The sequence below is a fragment of the Diabrotica virgifera genome, chromosome 1 (assembly GCF_917563875.1).
Source record: "Diabrotica virgifera virgifera chromosome 1, PGI_DIABVI_V3a".
Taxonomy (NCBI): domain Eukaryota; kingdom Metazoa; phylum Arthropoda; class Insecta; order Coleoptera; family Chrysomelidae; genus Diabrotica; species Diabrotica virgifera.
This window is the reverse complement of record NC_065443.1, coordinates 263,847,352-263,868,039: the sequence shown is the minus strand read 5'-3', so window position 1 is coordinate 263,868,039 and position 20,688 is coordinate 263,847,352. Positions and strand designations below refer to the sequence as shown.

Here is a 20,688-nt window from a genome sequence, read left to right as displayed (position 1 = left end):
GGCTTAGAAGACTTTTACAAGCGGCCAATATTACAGCATCTAAAAGGTTAGCTGTAGACTTTTTAAAATTCATTGTGGAATGCGATTTTATGGAATCTCTCCCAAATTTGGTCGCCTTAAAATTGTTTATGACCATTTTTGCATCGGTTGCTTCATGTGAGAGAAGTTTTGGGAAGCTAAAATCAATCAAGAATTACTTGCGAGAAACAATGACGTCAACAAGGCTAAATAACCTCGGTTTATTAACTATCGAACGGAGCAATTAATGTTAGGAGAATGGAGCGGTCAATGTTAGGAATAACAATGCGAGACAAAATCAAAAACGAAGAAATTAGCAGAAGAACAAAGGTGACTAACGTCATCGAAAGGATAGCCAGGTTGAAGTGGAGATGGGCAGGACACATAGCCAGAACGACAGATGGGCGATGGACGAAGAGGTTACTGGAATGGAGGTCAAGAGAAGACAAGAGAAGCGTCGGTCGACCGCCTATAAGATGGACTGACGACTTAAGAAAGCTAAAAAAAACTGGATCAGAGCGGCGCAGGATAGATGGAGATGGAAACGAGGGGAGGAGGCCTATGTTCAGCAGTGGACTTTTGAGGCTGGATGATGATGATTAACTATCGAACATGAAGCAACACAAAACATAAATATAGAAAATGTGATTTCAGAACTTTTCGCTAGTAAAGCTAAAAAAATATTTTAATTCATTCACATAGTGTAAAACAAAAAAGAAAATAAACTATTATATAGAACTGCCGGGAACTAGGTAGTGGTAGCTCGAGATAGGAGACATGCAGAAACTTAAAAGAGGCCTATGTTCAGCAGTGGACGATAGCGGTTAGACGACGACGATGATATACTATTTACTGCAGTTTCGTTAACTATAATTCTTAATTTTTTCATTATTCAAAACATACGGTTATCGGATTTTCGTTGATTTTAACAATCTTTATTTTTAGGATTTGGGGTGACACCATCGATTACCGCCCCGGGTGTCACCCACGCTAGCTACGCCACTGACCATTATACATATTATTTATTATTTTCTTATAAGTACATTGACTTCCATATTTCATATTTAAATTGTTTCGGTCTAGAAATTAACTATTGTTTCATGTAATTAATTTTCAAATCATTCATGAAATTTACATAAAATTTGAAGTACCTAACAAAAATTATTTCTGTCCAAGTTTCCCCTACACAAATTAATAAATTATTTACCATAAACGTGACAATTGCAATGCAAAATAAATAATCATTAAGATAACTGCTAATGTACAGATTGTTTTTAAGATAAGGCAACAAGCGGTATAAAACCTAACGTAAATATTCCAAATTTAGTTGTTGTCGAGAGAATTGATTGCTTACTTAAAAATGTCTAACTCTGTTGTATCAAATCTTGTGTGTGTAAACGATTATGAAGAATATGCTAAGAAGAAATTACCAAACATGTACTTTGAGTTCTATTACAGTGGAGCTGGACAACAAAAAACTTTGAAATGGAATAAAAATGATTTTAACAAGTACGTAGTTTATTTGTTTTTACAATTAAATAAATTAATATTCAAGAGTTTTATTTATGCAACGGCTTCGGTCTTCTATTAATACGGCCGATGCCGATAGTATAGTGGTATTTAAATTGTTGTCAGATCTTCAGTTTTTCTGGGAATCTAACGAAGTTTCTTATTTAACCCTTATCCGGGCAACACATTTTACTTACGTAACCGGGCAACTCGGGTCCGTTGGGCCCACCGCTGTTCTTTAATGTACTATTCATATTTACCCATATATTATGCCTAATATTCATTTTTGATTTTTTATTAAAGTTAAATTTAAATTCTCTAGATTAAAAAAAAGGTGCTACTCTAGTACCTATGTGGTCTGCCTTGAGGGTGCGATCTACCTGAAGGATTTGCACAAAATAATGAAATGCAAAAAAACTTTTGTAGAAAAAATATTTAAAAATATTTTATTAAAATCTAATAGGCCATTTTATTTGAAAAGAGGGATTGGTATTTACGCATACCCTGGAAAAGGATTACGGTGTTGTTGCCCTTCATTATTGTGTGAAAACCCTTCTGAGAAAAGAGTATAAAAGAGAAAATATAGTAGGGCCATAAAACTTACTCCAAAGTATATCTACATTATGATTGTTGACAATCAGGTGCCCTGCAGTTAGTAGGAGTCCAATAAAGGCATATATCTCTGTAGAGTCGCAATATGTCCAGTTCTCTATCCCCAGGACTTTTTCGGCTTCTTTATTTGTACACTTCACTATTTCGTTCACAATTTTTTCGTCCACAAACAAACAAAAGGAATCAACAGTATTATCCACACTTTGACCAGGGGCTAGCATTACTTTGTGCACTTTGCTTTTTATTATGTCGCAGGATCGCATACGTCCTGTCGGTTGTGGTTGACTCTTCCAGTTAGTTCCATCCGTAGTTTCAAAAATTACACACTCTGAAATCTGGGAACTGGTAGTTACACATTCTTCTTCATTATCACTCAATACTACTTGCTGATCATCCTCTTCACTTGCTTCCGAAAGATGATCTTCAATTTCAGAATCACTTTCAATGCCAACTACTTCAGGAGATTCTTCATCATCGGAATCCCATAAATTATTAGCAATATCTTGCAGTTCTGCAGCTGATAATGGTTTTCGGGACTTTTTATTCGCACTATCTACTTTCACTGTAATTCAATATAATTTTACTGGCTTAGTAGTTGTCGACACTAACATCGGTATCAAACGACTGATATCAGATGCATTATTTATTTCAAAATATGTATAGGTACCTACTTAAAAATACTTTTACATTACAACAATCATTATCAGTTTTTACAATTCATTTAGAATATATATAACACCTATTGTAAGCATCTCTTTGATGTTCACATCTAAAATTGAACACCTCAGTAATATTCAGCTTGCTCGTATGATTTTTAGATTTAATAATATTTATTTCCACTATTGAATTTGATGGTACATCCTCAATCCATGTCGTTTAGCTTCGACTCATTTAGGCTGGCTGCTTTCGTTTTTTCCTGCTTTTATATTTGACTTCCTAATGTATGCTTTATAATATTTTTCATGCGCTTCGATACTTGTAACTAACACTTAACACCACTTATTATTTCGTGTTTTCGATCAACTCTTTCAATACTAGTATCAATCAAAGTTTGGATACTTCGCGCTTTTAAAACTCTCCATGATTCAGTTTTCAAATCCTTAGTACGTTCAATAAAATACTTCTTTTCCATTTTTAATACTTGAGTTAATTTAAAAATTAACCGCAAGAAGAATACGATATTATAAAGATTTCACGACCTCCCCCTCTCCTCGTACTTTCAAAAAATGTTTATGCAGCAGATGTTTGAAAACAAATAACAGCAGATTAAACGTAGAAAAGCTTCTGAACTAGTTTAAGTATAAGTAAGGTAGGTATTTTGAAATAAATTTCTCAATTCGAATATATATCTTCAAGTCCCATTTTACTTTGTCTGCAGCGGGTCTATAGAGTTCTATTGTTGTTTTTCCATTCCACTGCTTTAAATTTTCCAACCAGGAGGGGCGTGGTCTCCACGGTCCTTTTTTGTTCCTTTCGCTTTCCCTTGTATAACCAATCACATCAACTCATATTTTTCATTTCTTAGTATGTGACTAAATTACGCACACTTTGCACCTCGCTCTTTAAGGGGGTATGTTCACGCCGCAGTTGGCGTGGCTCCATTTTTTATTGCAGATTTTGTTTCCCTACGTAAAAATAAGTAATTTTTATTCGAGACATTTTTTCGAATTATGGATAGATGGCGCTATAATCGAAAGAACACTATTTATTAGCGCCATCTATCAACAATTCTAAAAAATGTTTCGAATAAATGTTTATTAAGATTGTTTAAAATTATTTAAGATTTTAAAGTTACCCCCCATCCCACCTTCAGGGGATGGAGTGGAGGATCGTGTTTGGTGTTATTCGATAGGTTCTTGAAAAAAAGTTCTCGAATAAAAGTCTCGAATAAAAGTTGCTTATTTTTACGTAATCGCGAACATTTCGCGAATTATTCGATCACCCTGGGAATTAATCGATCGTCCCAGGCGACCAGCTCCACCCTGGGCACCAGGTACCTCGGAGACCATCGTCGTCATGAAATTTGTGTTCACTGTCCTCCAAAACCCTCAAATTTAAAAACTGAACTCATTTCCGTCAATATTTCCTGAGTTTTAAATTTTCTCATTTTCCATCTCTTCGAGATGCACTTTGAAAATGGATTTTCTCATGTAAAAATTTTTTTGCCGGAGATCCATTTAGTTCAAAAAATTGCCTGACACTTTCTCGAATCGAATGCAAAAAGTTGCATAACGATTCATCTTACTGCACAAAATTCCTAGGTTTTGGGCTTTTTAGTGCTTCGTTGCTTCGCCTATATACAGGGTGAGTCACGCTCAACGGGACGGAGCTTACTGGGGAAACGGCTAAAGATATTAAAAATTCCTTCCGTAGGAATACGTAGGTCAGTACCGGTTACAAATTAAAATTTGTGAAATATATACAGGGTGTCCCAATTTAGCTTAATGATATAAAGTCATATATTTTTAAATGGAACAACCTATATTTCACTTTAATTTTGAATTCTACTGAACAAAATAATATTATTTTATTTAACATTCCCTATACCTATTTTTGACAGGTTTCGATTTATTTGGGGTTTTCTGAAAATGTACTATTCACGAAATTAATTAATTACACATTATCGCATGAATTTTAATTAACGTCTTTTTGTCAGTTAATTGTCAACTGTCCATGCTTTGTATCAGAATAATTCCATTTGAAACTAATCTACAGAGTGTTCGCAATCTGAAGTGTCAGTGCTGTACAATATTTTGTATAATTACTTTCTTAACTTAAATGGGACACCCTGTATTTTACTTTAATTTTGAATTTTAATCAAAAAAATAATATTACTTTATTAAACAATCCCTATACCTATCTTTGATAATTTTCGATTTATTTGCGTCTTTTTGAAAATGCACTATTCTTGAAATTAATTAATTACACTTTATTTTACACTTTATTACATAAAGTTCTACTCTAACTTAAACAAAACACCCTGTATTTGAATGATGTAACAATTATTATAATCAAACTATTATAAAAATTTTTATTAATATCTAGTATCTTCAGATCTATTTGCATTATATTACCTGGAACATTAAATGTCGTTAATTACATAGCTCATTATACATTATAAATAATGCCATGAGAAAACAAAAGGTACCTAGCTGTCAAACTAATAGTCAAACTGTAATGCTTTCAATTAATAGAAATGGCAGATTATTCAATTGAAGACCGAGTAAATATGATTTTAATACTTGATGAATGTGATCAAAACAGTTTGTTAGCATCAAGAGTCTATGCTGAGAGATTTCCCTTAAAACGTCATCCTCGTAAAGAAGTATTTGAAAGAGTCTTAACAAGGTTTCTGAAACTGGCAGTGTTGTTTATACTAAACGAAAATTGATCAATCCCATAACTGAAGATGAAAATACCGAATTAGAAGTTATTCAATCAGTTATTGAAAATCCAAATACAAGTACCTACAAGGACGATGGCCAGAGAGATTGAAGTAAGCCGAACTAGTATACGCACAATTCCTAAAAAATATAAATATCACCTATACCATATTCACATGAATCAGAATTTGTATGGAACTGATTTTGAACGTAGGTTAGAGTTTTGTTTATGATTTCTAGACAAAACGGGAGCAGATCAACATTTTTTTAATAAAATTTTGTTCACTGAAGAGTCTACTTTCCATAATAATGAACTCGTGAATCGACATAACTTTCACTATTATAATACGGAAAATCAACATGAATATAGATGTATTGATCGACAAAACCGATGGTCCCTTAATGTATATGGTGGAATAATAGGACAACATGTGGTAGGACCGTATTTTTTAATGGCCATTTAAATGGGCAAAAGTTTTTAAGATTTCTACGAAGAGACTTTTGGATACATTTGCAAAATATCCCTTTAAATATTAGAAGAACAATGTTTCTGCAGCTAGACGGTTCTCCAGCACATTACACGGGTAATGCTAGAGAATATTTAGACAGAAAATTTCCCAGAAAGTGGATAGGTAGGGGTGGTGCTGTCAATTGGCTCCCTAGATCACCTGGGTTAACATCAATGGACTTTTTTTTGGGGATATATTAAAAGTTTGGTTTATCAAATTCCACCTACAACCGCTGAAGACATGAAAACGCGTATCCGTAATGCGTTTGCAACAGTTACTCCAGAAATGTTAAGAAAAGTAAAACAAAATTTTGAACACAGAGTGAGGTTATGTATTGAAGAAAATGGACACCATTTTGAACATTTAATGTAAATTAATTTTTTCCAGTGTGTTTTGTTTAACTTTATGCAATACAGTGTAATTAATTAATTTCAAGAATAGTGCATTTTCAAAAAACACAAACAAATCGAAAATTATCAAAGATAGGTATAGGGATTGTTTAATAAAGTAATATTATTTTTTTGATTAGAATTCAAAATTAAAGTAAAATACAGGGTGTCCCATTTAAGTTAAGAAAGTAATTATACAAAATATTGTACAGCATTGACACTTCAGATTGCGAACACTCTGTAGATTAGTTTCAAATGGTAATTATTCTGATGTAAAGCATGGACAGTTGACAATCAACTGACAAAAAGACGTTAATTAAAATTCATGCGATAATGTGTAATTAATTAATTTCGCGAACAGTACATTTTCAGAAAAACCCAAATAAATCGAAACCTGTCAAAAATAGGTATAGGGAATGTTGAATAAAGTAACATTATTTTGTTCAGTAGAATTCAAAATTAAAGTGAAATATAGGTTGTTCCATTTAAAAATATATAACTTTATATCATTACGCTAAATTGGGACAACCTGTATATATTTCACAAATTTTAATTTGTAGCCGGTACTAACCTACGTATTCCTACTGAAGTAATTTTTAATATCTTTAGCCGTTTCCCCGGTAGGCTCCGTCCCGTTGAGCGTGGCTCACCCTGTATAAATTTTAACATTGTGTCATACCACCTTAAGATTGTTTCGTCTTCAATCTTGTTTTTACTGACGATCATATTTTTTTTGTTTTTGATATTTCGATACAATACTTTTTTATAAAGACGTCCATTGATAAATTTAAATTTTGTGACATTGCTTACAAAACTAGCTGTTCGTTGAACGTCTTTAGTAGTTCTTCTTACCCATGTTTTTTACATACCCAAGTAACACCGAACGGGTTTATTAAGTCTTTCAAGGATGCTTTAAAACTGTAGAATAAAACTAAGATTAAAACCATTTGGTTTTTAAGTAAACCTTAAGGTTGCAATAAAACCCCTTTCAGCATAAAAGGGCCCACACTGAAATAGGTCAATAAAACCAAAAATAAAAACCTTCTTAAAACTTTTTTTTCTTAAGCAACTGGTTTTAAAGCGGCTGTGAAGGTGCTTTTAAAACCATGTTAAAAGACGCTTTAAGTGCAGGCAGTTTTATAGCAAAAGGTTTCTTAAATAGAGACTTTTAAACACAATTTACCATATTAATGCCCGGTTGCACCAACAGATCTTAAGCTTAAGTCAAGAATATCATAAGAATTAATATAATATAATTATAATATATTACAATAAGAACACCATAATATAATAATAGATATAATTGATAATAAGGTAAGAATCTAAAATTATGGTGCAACGTACGTGCTACTCAAGGAGGCCCTATCTATAAGTAGAGCTTAGCTAAGCTGGAGCTTAAAATCTGTTGGTGCAACCAGGCATAAATGATTCTTTAAACCCATATACTCCATATAAGCCAACAAATTTTTACATGTGTTATGAAAGGTGGATAAGTATTTGTAACCATAAAATAATAAAAAGTACTTGGTTATTTCGGACTGTCAAGGTAGAAAAACACTTGCGACTCAACTTTATTGATAATGTTAACAAAAGTAGGTCTAAATAACTCACGCGCCCTAAAATTTCTGACTTTTGGCGATTAAAAAGTAAAAATAATAAAAAAAAATTATCCGAAAAATATTAATTTGAAAGAAAAATTATTTTATCTTCGATTTTATTGTTTTAATGTTAAAATAAATCGAAGTTTTGTCTTTAAGACGCTTATTTATAATTTGTATGTAAGCCTTATATTGTAATCTATCATGGCTTTCAGCATCCCCAGAAAGCAATATGGCCGAAATCCAAATAAAACTATTTGGTATATCGAGAGAGAGAATGGTTAAGATCAAATGGTTTTATTTTATATCTTTCCAAAAGCATATATCCTACATAAAAGCAAGGTTGCCTTGGAATTAAAACCGTTCAGTTTTAATGCTGCTGTCAATAATGCTACTCGGTTTTAATGTGAATCTAACCTAAAATCGAGGCGACGTAGTGTTCTGTGTGTTGTATTTTTCTTTTAAAATGACCAGTTCGTTTATATTTTAAGTACTTGCGACTTATTTCTTCCATACCTACTGTACTTCCACTTTTTACAACACACTACACCACTGTTTGGTTCTAAAACAAATGGCCGTCCATTTTGGACATGAAAGAAGAGGGGATGAGTTTAGTTTTATTATTTCTAACAAGAAGCATAGTTTAGTCTTTACGATAACCAAACTGATTCAGTTAAGAACGTATGGTTATAATATAGCCTACTAATTGCTTTTAAGAAAGCAACTTTAAAGAAAAATAAAAAAATACTTTTAAGACATATGCTTTACTGACATAATAGTCTTGAGATCAAGTAGTTTTAATAATAGGTTTTATTAGTCATATTAGGAGAATCTTCAAAACTGCAATAAAACTAAAAGGTAACAATCTAGAATCTAATCAAACCAAACAGTCCGGAAGTTCTTCATAAAACTGATTAGTGTTAAGTGAACTGAGAATAAAACATTTTAAAACTACAATAAGACAAATTATCTATTAAGATTAATTAGTCTTATTTGATACTTTAAAATTAGTGACAAATGCTTAACAGTTTTAAAGTTCTGGCAGCATATGCATATCTACAAGGTAACTTTAAAACCATTATCTTCTTATTTACCACAATAATACCTTTATAAACCTTAAATAAAACTAAACTGTTTTTATTGTGCTACTTGGGTAGTCAATAGCTTAAATATTTCTATTGCGATATTCTTGATTAACTCTATTAATCCCTACGATTTTTTTCTTGACTTTATTCCTATTTCTTTGCGTCATACTAATTCATGTACCTACATATATTATAATTTTTAGATATCGGATTAGACCAAAATATATGCGTAAAGTAAGCAACAGAAATTTATCAACAACTATATTAGGCAAGCCTGTGGCATTTCCCATAGGGATATCTCCCTCTGCTTTCCATAAAATAGCACACGTGGATGGAGAATGTGCTACTGCGAAAGGTAAGTTGTTGTATAGGGTAAGAAAAGGTATATTGGCGATACAAGTAATTTGGTGATAATTTTTAATCAGATTACCACACAGTTCCCTATGCAAGCACATTCATAACACAGCACTAGTAAGTTGTTACGAGTGTAAGCAGGCGCGGATCCAAGGGGGGGTCAATGGGGGCAATTGCCCCCTCCTTGAGACCTCGCCTGGTGTCTACTGGCACTGTTTTTAAGAAAAAGATTACGATTGAACATAAATAGTGAATATTGTGTCCTGTTGATAACTGAAAAACTGAAACATAAATATGGCAGAATTCCTTGGGATGAAAATTATAAGAGTCTTTGGAACATAATAAATGAAAAAGTCCCACAATAAATCTGTTTATTGCCATCTATTCAATTCAATGCCAGAGACCAGATAAAAATAGTAATTGCCGGTGCTATCTTATGGTAATTTGATAATTTAATAAAACCCCCAGAATAAGAGCCGCTTTTAGAAGTATTATGTAACAGAGACCTAAAATTGGCATTAAGGATCCGACTACTTTGCTACTACGTGTTCTCGGTCTTATTGTATGGTGTCGAGTCTTGCGACTGTGAATAAAATCGATTTAAATCGCCTTGAGGCTCTCGAAATGTGGTGCAACAGAAGAATTTTAAGAGTTTATTGGATGGAGAAGATTCAAAACTCCACAATACTAAAATGTCTCAGCAAGACTACTGCGATTAAAAGAAGCATCAAGAACAGATAGCTGGATTATTTCTGACATTTAATGAGAGGTCCCAAATATAGGTTGCTAGAAAATATTATTCCAGTGAAAATAGCAGGCAAACGCAGTCCAGGACGAAGAGGAACTTCATGGTTTATTTAGGGTGGCAATAAATATAATTAAGATACCTGTGAGTCTATGACGGTAATCAACATTCTGAAAGGATATGGTATATGGAGAATAAGAAAATAACAACCCATCCCGAAAAAGAATGCTGTGTACGCCAGTCATAAGAAAATTTTTATTTCATTGCCCCCACCTTGCAAGGTTGCTGGATCCGCCGTTGAGTGTAAGCAAGATAAACATATATTACGATTTCGCAATGCGCGCACCCACTTTTAGTAAACAGACTGTTTTGACCGTTGCGTTGTGCGACAGTCGACAATGGAACCATTTCTTATTGAATGTGAGAGACTTATATAACTATAGAGACTAAACTAAAGAGAGACTATAAAACTTTATAAAACCATTCAATAAAATAATTATCAATAAAAAAAACTTCATTAAATTCGTGATTTAGAGAAGGTAAGTTAAATTCCTTAAATTGCGGTGGTTTCATCAAATTTTCTAACCACTATCACCAATATACCTTACCGTGTCACCAACTTACCTAACATAATTTTGTATGTCAATTTGACCTATCATTTTACTATCATTAATATTTATTTTTTGTTAAATTAACTCTTCTAAACATTTACTTCAAATAATAAGTAACATAATAAAGCAAAACTTATTTCTTGCTTAGTTGTCAAATTCCTATATTATTAGTATTTTTCATTTTTATTACCAACGTACCTTTCCTTTCCCTACTTCATCCAAATTTGTATTGGAAATATTTCTTTTAATATACGGGGTGCCAAACCTCTGGGTATCTTTTATTAAGGCTAAACTATGGGGTATACAAAAAAATATTTATAACAAGACTAATTTTTATCAAAGACGTCTATAATTTAAAATTATTTTTGATTATACAGAGTCAGTCGGAACAACGGAATGAACCAAACTTTTGTTTTTAAATGGAACACATCAGAGGCAGATTTGAAGTTTTGCCGCCCCTGAGCTATCCACAATTTGTCGCCTTACCCCGCGCCATTTTTTACTTTTTTACCAAAATTTTCCGCCCCCTGAATTCTGCCGCCCTGCGCTATAGCCCATTCAGCCCATATGTAAATTCAGCCCTGAACACCGTACGTAAGTAAAACACTTCTTACCTCTCTCTCTTGTCGTTTCCCCATTACTGAGGATCGTGATTTCTTCCAATATTCCTAACAATGTTTCTCCATTGGTCTCTATCTTCAGCTGCTCTAAGAGCTTCGCAGAATGAGTTTCCAGCTGAATTCTTTATTTGGTCGGACCATCTAGTTGGTGATCGTCCTTTTGATCTTCTCCCCGGAACGTTTCCAGAAACAATTAATCTCTCCAAACTGTCGTTACCTCTGCGAACCACGTGACCAAAGAATTGCAGTATTCGTTGCGGACATATTGTGGACAGTCTTTTTTTAATCTTGAGTTGGTTTAGAATGGAAACGTTTGTCATATGAGCTGTCCAAAGTATGCTCAGCATTCTTCTCCAGCACCACATCTCAAAGGCATCAATTTTTTGGCGCTCGCATGCGCCAAGAGTCCAAATCTCTACTCCGTATAGAAATATTGAGAATACAAGAGCATTCACCAGTCTCATCTTGATATTTTGAGAGTATCTGTCTTTCCAAACTTTAGTTAGGCGACTCATCGCATTTTTTGCCATACCAATTCGTCTCCGAACTTCTGCTTCACAGTTATCATCTTTAGTTATACTAGACCCGAGATAGACAAAGGTGTTTACTATCTGGTATTCTTGTAACATGTTAGTCAGTTGAATAGTGTCGAATCTCTCGACCACCATATTTTTGTCTTAGCTTTATTGATTTTTAGACCAACTTTATTGCTTTCGTAATCAACTCTTCGCAGGAGATCAAACATTTCTTGCTCATTTGTTGCTATAAGTGTAGTGTCATCAGGAAATCTTAAATTTGAGATTTTCCTACCAGCTACTGTTACTCCACCGGCACATCCTTCTAAAACCATCCTCATGACATGTTCACCATAAATGTTAAGTAAGTCAGGTGACAACACGCATCCTTGTCTAACATTTCTCTCGGTCTTGAATTGGTTTGAGAACTTATGATCTAGGATCTAGTCTTACTGTCGCTATGTTGGACTGGTACAGATTTTTAATAAATGTCACCAGGTACATTGGTGCGCCCATTTCTATTAAAATTGACCACAGATTTATCCAGCTTACACAATCAAATGCCTTTTGGTAGTCAACGAAATATATAATCATAGGTACTTGAAATTCTTTAGACTTTTCAATGAGTTGTGTCAGGTTCAGGATTTGTTCCTTTGTACCTTTACCCTTTACAAACCCCGCTTGTTCCTGAGGTATTTGGTAATGTAGATAGCTTTGTAATCTGTTTTTGACGATGTGTAACAAGATTTTACTAGCATGTGTTATTAGTGACAGTGTGCGATAGTTTTCACATCTGGTAGTAGTTCCTTTTTTGTGTAGCGGGATATAAATTGAGGTACACCAATCAGATGGCCATTTTCCTGAATTCCAAACAGCGACACAGATAGAATGGATGATATGTAATCCTTTGTCACCTAGTAACTGTAGTATTTCACATGGTATTGAATCAATGCCTGGGGATTTATTTCTCTTTAGTGATTTAATTGCATCTTTGACTTCAACGAGTAAGACTGATTTTCTGCTGATATCTCGTTATTTTTATATAGCTCGCCCCAGTAGTTTCGCCATGTTTCCAATATTTCGTCAGTATCGGTCTTTAAATTACCTTCCTTATCTATTACAGACCACGTTTGAGGTTTAAATTCTCTGGTAAGGAGTTTGATCTTCTGGAATAAATCCCTCGGTTCATTTCGACAGCCGTTCCTTTATCTCTCTGCATATTTGAGAGATGTAATCAGCTTTGTCTTTGCGGAACTGCTTTCTGATTTCTTTCGATAACGCTCTGTATTCATCGTTTGTTCCGTATCTAGTTTTATGTTCTTTTCTGCGTTGAATCTCAGCCTTCATCACTTCTTACCTAATTCTTAATAAAAAATCGACGTATTTTATCGACTCAAATAAAATTTTGATATTTTTCTTTGAATTTCGATATTTGATTAAGTAACTTGCAAAAAGAACCTTGTCGCCAAGACCAGCAAATCTAAAAATAATCGTTCTCAAAATCAGTATTTTGAGAACAATTTCCGAAGTGGAAATCTAAACGTCAGATAAACTTATAAAAGTAAACTTATTCCCAACAAAAATAATAAATTAGCGTTAAAGCAGGACATATCGTATACAGTGATGAGCGCGCTAATAACCGGCAAAATAGCATAAAAGATGGAAAACGTAGGAACTAGCCGAGCTGGGAAATTTAGCATTTAACCTATAAAGCCAAGCGTCCACAGACCCGCATCGTACGCAACGGATTTTAGTTTGCCTTACAATGATTGCCGATAATGCGATCCGTACGATGCGGATCAGTGGACGCGGTTACATAAGTTTCTGTACAAGGCAAACTAAAATCCGTTGCGTACGATGCGTCCGATGCGGGTCTGTGGACGCTTGCCTTAAATGTACATTATATTGATTGTTTCCCACCTTTTGACGAATCGGACGAGTTTGGCAACTACCACTGTCATAGTGACAATTTTAGTTGACATACTCCTCTGATGCGTGTAAAGGTGGGAAACAATCAATACATATAATATAAATTGATAGGTTAATATCGCTAAATTTCCCAGCTCGACGTTTCATTTCTTTTTATCTCACAACTTAATACGTTTTCCATCTTTTACGCTATTTTGCCGGCTATTAGCGCGCTCATCACTGTATACTAAAATTAATTTGGACCATTTTTATATACATTTAACTTTACAGCGACCTTCCTATTTTTATGAAATCTTGTCGAACAAAATGTTCTAATCTGAATGCAAAATAACAGTATACAGTCTACACTCTACCTTTTATATATCCTTTCCTTTAAAAGGAACTTCTCTCATTACCCTACAATCGTTTATATTACCTGTTAGGATTTCTCGGTATTAAAATAGTTAGGTATTTATGTACCAAGTGAGTAAAGTGACTCTTTATCGAACGAGTCTGATATTACGAGCAGAGGGAGCGAACCGAACGAGGCGAGTAACAGACGAGTTCGATATAGAGTGTTTACTGACGTAGTGCATACAAAATTTTATCGTCAATCATAAAAAACATTAACACTTAGTACTTAAGCTTAATTAATTACATCCTTCTAATGAAAAAAGAGTGTGTGTACTTTGTACGCACGTAAGAAGTTATACTTCTATTATTATGATTTCAACGAAATAAATATATTTTAAACAGTTTAATCGTATGTTTATTTAAATATTTAACTAATTTTAATACCTAAAATAAAATACCAAAATTTTAAAATAAGTAATTATGTGTTATGTCATTGTTTATGAAGTGTAGCCTGCCGCAGCGCAGTTGCCTTTCCCTTGATAAATAGTATAAAATCTAAATAAATATATTTGCTAACAAATTATCAGTAAATATATATCACCGTCCTGCATATAATCGAATTAACAAAAACACCATTTCATACTATATTAGCATTAATACAAAACTTAAAAGATTTAAGAATTTTTTTAAATTTTAGACGAAATAAAAATTTCGTTTGACAGTAATGACAGTGACAGAATGATTTGGCATGATGGCCGATTTCAATGTTTAATCGATAGTTGTTATCAATAGGGCTTTTCATTCACAGTCATTTGTTTCGAGCTTCTGTCATGTGTCATATAATATTAATATATCTACGTCGTACGTTATTGGTATATACCAATAATACAAACCAAAGACGTATGACGTAGATATATTAATATTATGTGACACATGACAGAAGCTCGAAACAAATGACAATCGATTAAAAGCCCTATATTGAATACCTAATTACTAAATCTGTAAAGTTTTGAATTAGGTATGTTTTATGAATATAATTGGAAAATACTTCAGAATTTCACTTTCTCACATACATTTAACAATAACGTAAATTTTGTACAATATTTTTAATAAGTAAAGTAAATAAATTTTAAGTTCACTCGAATAAATAATCGATTACTGCCATCGACCACTTACATTCAATCTCAATTAATTTGATTAATCGCGGCAGGTAAAGTAAAATTCTTATTTCAGTACAATAAAGTGTTACTTTACTGCCGCAAATGGCGGCAAATGAGTACAATAATGAATGAGTTTAGTGACGGTTGACGATAAACAGTCATATTTTTGTCGTTGTCGTTGAGAAAAATGGCGGATGGATCGCACATGCGCAAATAAATTTAAATCCTGAAATAGCCGATGCTTTCGCTTCTTGTTGGTTGGGGTATTCTTTGACTCTACCAACAACCTGCTTCAAAGCTAAAACGCTTATCTTACTAAAACGGCATCCGATCGATTGTAAACAAGAGTAAAATGTCGCCGCCTTTAAGTGATCTGCAGTATATGATGTTTCCGCGAATGTAATCGTCCCCAAGATCGCTAGGACTAACTCTACTGGACTATTTTTTGGTGGTACCTAGATTTGACCAATGCGTTCTTCCTATTATAACATACGAAGCAGAAACACTCACGCTCACAAAAACAACAGCACTGAAAATGCGAGTTGTACAAAGGCGCATGGAAAGATCGATCCTCGGTGTCACAAAAAAAGACAAAATAGGGAACCTAGACCTAAGGAAAAGAACAGGTGTCACTGATGTCGTCGAACGTATACGCTCTGAGCTTCGCCGGTGTCGCTCCTAGCGGATTACTTATTCAACTTTCACCGGTCATTTTTAAATTTATTATTTAATTGTTATCGCTTAATATTAATTAAAAGTAAATAAATTGTAATAGATTTTTTTAAGATTTTGTTAATCATTTTGACGTTCTATTGATGAAATATTAATTTCTTACTTCGGATACTTTCACAATTATCGTGTAAATGGCGCTAAGATTAATAGATTAATTTATAATTACATATTACGGAACATTAAAAATACGTAAATTCAGTATTTAAAACTTAAGTATATTTAAGGTAAAAATATATACCACAGCTTTGACCAACTAATATTTTTTATAATTAATGTTTTTAATTTTAATTTTAAATTAATCACTTTGACATTTATTTCCGGTAAACCTTTACAGACTTGTCACTACTGGCGCTCGCGAATTTATAAATATCCCCTCTACGTACAAGCTCACAGCGTATAGCCAAACTGAAATGGAATTGGGCAGGTACGTAGCGAGACTAAAAGACTCAAGATGAACCAGAAGACTAATTGACTGGTGTCCAAGAGAAGACAAACGCAGCACAGGATTACCACCAATACGCTGGATGGACGACATTAAACGAATGTCCAAGAAATGGCAACAACACGCACAGAACCGTGGAGAGTGGCGAAAAATGGGAGAGACCTATGTCCAGCAGTGAACGGAAGAGGATCAATGATGATGATAACCTACATAAACAATACAAGAAGGAAAGCACAACACGGAGTAATGAAAATTCGTATACAAAATGCCTTTGAGACCGTTGGACCTGGAATGCTACAAAATGTTCGCCAATTCTTTTTCCACCGTATACAATGGTGTCTTGAACATTATGAGCAACATTTTAAACATTTAATAACATATTAATAATGTATTTATGAATATAGGTTATCGGTTAGGTAATAGCCCGGGAGGTAGTGTCAAATTTGACCGGAGCATTTTAGCATGGCTGTTTTCTATTTATTTAGTTAGGTGTTCTAAGGCTTATTTACAAATGATGTGTCAGCTGGCCCATATCCGGGGATTTTAGGCAAGAAAAGGTAAAATGTGAAACTTGATGGAAAATCGCTACAACTTATATGTCAAATATTTATCTACGTGACTTAGGTGTATAATGGTGTAGAATACCTAACTACTGGTTTTCACCCAGGGGACTCGGGTTCAACTCCTGGCGTTGGAAATTTTTTTGTTTTTAAAATTGACATTTTGATTTGAAAAATAATTATTTTTTGATAATACCACGTTTGTATTATTTATACGACACGATATAAAAAAAAGTCTGTAGGTATGTCTTTTATTGAATCGTAAACTATGAATTTGATAATAGATATTATGATTGACCTTAATAAGCAAAGTTGTTATACATGAACCCCTAAAGCTTTCTTGATCAAATGCATAGTTTACGATTCTATAAAGGACATAGATACAGAAAAACATTCATTTTTATATATTATAGAGAACAGGGAAATATTTAGATGGTTATTAAAAAATGGGGGTTGGTGATAGAAAAGTGAAAAATTAGGGTTGTATGTATCTTTTGGTTCTACATCATATAAAATTAAGAAAAAACAGTTTGTCCAAAAAAATCAAAAAGAATGTCGGGGTAGATATTTCTGTAATAAAAAAGTAGATTCGTACTAACTCAGGAAGCTTCAGGGGTTAATGTACAACAACTTTGCTTATTAAGGTCATTCATAATATGATAAATGCATAGTTTACGTTTACAATTCTATAAAAGACATACAGACTGTTTTTTATATTGTGTCGTATAAATAATAAAAACGTGGAATTAACAAAAAATAATTATTTTTCAAATCAAAATGTCAATTTTAAAAACAAAAAAAATCTCCAACGCCAGGAATTGAACACGAGTCCCCTGCGTGAAAGCCAGTAGCTAGGTATTCTAGTCCATTATACACGTGAGTCCCGGAAATAAATATTTGACATATCAGTTGTAGCTTTTTTCCATCAAGTTTCACATTTTACCTTTTCTTGCCTAAAATCCCCGGATTGGGCCAGCTGACACATCATTTGTTAATAAGTTTTAGAACACCTACTTAAATAAAAAGAAAATAGGCATGCTAAAATGCTCCGGTCAAATTTGACACAAACTCCCGGGCTATAAATATTATTTTGAAACATGATAATTCAACTCATTTTTACTATCGTCTAGTTTATTTATTCCTTGGTATTTTTATATATTATGTTTATAAAACAAAAATATAGTTTTTGTAATTTTTCATTGTTATAATATCACTAGGCAAACAAAATTTATTATTAAAAATCTTTAAATACATAAACTCTATAGTTATTCTCTAAAATATTTATAAAACAAAAGACACTGGGTATGTGTATTATTTTAAAATAAAATTTGTAATATCTTCTACAAAATTCAATACTAATATGAAGGTTGTTCCATCTATTAAAAAAATGAGAAAATGTTGTAAGTATTTGAAAATATTGATCACACTGTATATTACATGGCTAGATGTCAAAGATATTAGATTATTTAAAAATTACACTACACCAAATAATAAATTTTGACATGTCATTACCTTGGAAATATAATCTACAGCCCTTTAAATATTACCACATTTTAAAATGTAAGTGAAATATTTAAAAAAATGATTTTTGATATTTAAAAAAATGATATTTAGGGTGTTCTATCTACAAAAAAAAACACAACGTTGGTTTATTTCGTTATTCCGACTGACAGTATACTAAAAAATAATGTATGCTATTTCTGTTAGCTGCTCAAGATTTAGAAACCATCTTCATATTAAGTTCACACTCTAATTCTACATTTGAAGAGGTCTCGAAAGCATCACCGCATGGAAGAAGATGGCTACAGATGTATATTTTCCAAAGCAGGTAAATTTTAATTGCAAAAATTAAGCAAAAACACTTATTTGCATAAAAAATAAAAAAAAGATTGAAAGGATAAAACGAAATAATCAGTTATAATTATTTATTCTTTTATTAGAATCTTTACAAATAAGTTAGAAGTAGTTCTGATAGTACACTAAATATTTTTAATACTTTTATTTCTGTGTTTTTTAACAATTTTACATATTTCAGGGAAATTACGAAAGATTTTGTAAAAGAAGCAGAAAATAACGGATTTGAAGCATTGGTACTTACCGTTGATTTTGCTGTATTTGGTATCCGACTAATCAATTTAAGAAACCAGTTCAGGGCACCACCTAATGTAACGTAAGTACAATAATACACGGAAGAAAGTCTGCAAACAAGACTTTTTTCCTTTAAAGTTTTGCAATTAAATTGTTATTTTTGGAAATATTTTTGTGTATTTTTCAGATATAAATATATCAAAATCATGCAACTTCAAAACTTAGATTAATAAAAATTAGATTTAATTATAGAATGCTACTTAGAAATGAAATAATAAGCTGCCCTAATAATAAGCTGTGATAACGTAATATGATAACATACAGACTATGATAACATAAACATAAATATAATATAGCTCATTATGTGATAATTTGGTGTACGAAAAAATAAAAAATTAAAGGCACTCGTGGGAGTGCCGACAGAAGTGAAAACTTCTTATAGTATATAAATTACGAGCTCAATGATTTTACCCTATCCTAAAAGAAGTGCTGTACCTATATCATATACGATATACGCGATGCGTATGCCCTATGCTATTTATGTATACAAACACATAATGTATATATGTACAAAATTTATTTCAGCGAAGTGATGACTGTCGCAAATTCAATACTTTTTCACCATCCAAGAAATGCACAACGTCCCTAAAGAAATTTTCAATTCAAAAATTTATTTCGTCGAAGCGATAACGATCGCTAATTTACTACTTTTTCCCCATCCAAAAAGTGCACAACGTCCCTCAAGAAGTTTTCACTTCAAATATTAATTTCGTCGAAGCGATGAATTTTTCCTTATCCAAAAAGTGCACAACGACCCTCAAGAAGTTTTCACTTCAAAAATTTATTTAGTCTAAGCGATGAAGATTCGCTAATATAATATTTTCGAAATCCAAAAAGTGCACAACGTCCCTCAAGAAGTTTCCACTTCAAAATTTGATTCCATCGAAGCGATGACGGTCGCTACTTTATTACTTTTTTACATCGAAAAAGTGCACAACGTCCCTAAATAAGTTTTACTTCAAATATTTATTTCGTCGAAGCGATGACGGTCCCTAATTCAATACTTTTCCCCCATCCAAAAAGTGCACAACGTTCCTAAAGAAGTTTTCACTTCAAAAATGTATGTAGTCGAAGCGATGACGGTCGCTAATTTAATAATTTTTTGCCATCCAAAAAGTGCACAACGTGCGTAAAGAAGTTTTCACTTCAAAAATTTATTTCGTCGAAGCGATAAAGGTCGCTAATTTATATTTTTCCCCATCCAAAAAGTGCACAACGTCCCTCAAGAAGTTTCCACTTCAAAAATTGATTTCATCGAAGCGATGACGGTGGCTAATTTAATGCTTTTTGCCATAGAAAAAGTGCACAACTTCCCTAAAGAAGTTTTACTTCAAATATTTTTTTCGTCGAAGCGATGACGGTCCATAATTCAATACTTTTCCCCATCCAAAAAGTGCACAACGTCCCTCAAGAAGTTTTAACTTCACGAATTTATT

General features: G+C 32.9%; 1 protein-coding gene across 1 annotated transcript in view; it reads left to right on the top strand.

The window, feature by feature from the left end:
* The first annotated feature begins 1,266 nt into the window (after positions 1–1,266).
* LOC114344844 (2-Hydroxyacid oxidase 1) overlaps positions 1,267–20,688 on the top strand; it is a 36,466-nt gene continuing 17,044 nt past the window's right edge. Inside the window, exons 1-4 of the mRNA XM_028295680.2 lie at positions 1,267–1,527; positions 9,307–9,458; positions 18,812–18,932; positions 19,140–19,274. Of these exons, the coding sequence (XP_028151481.1) occupies positions 1,379–1,527; positions 9,307–9,458; positions 18,812–18,932; positions 19,140–19,274 (557 nt within the window). The 5' untranslated portion in view covers positions 1,267–1,378. The remainder of the gene's footprint in view (positions 1,528–9,306; positions 9,459–18,811; positions 18,933–19,139; positions 19,275–20,688) is intronic.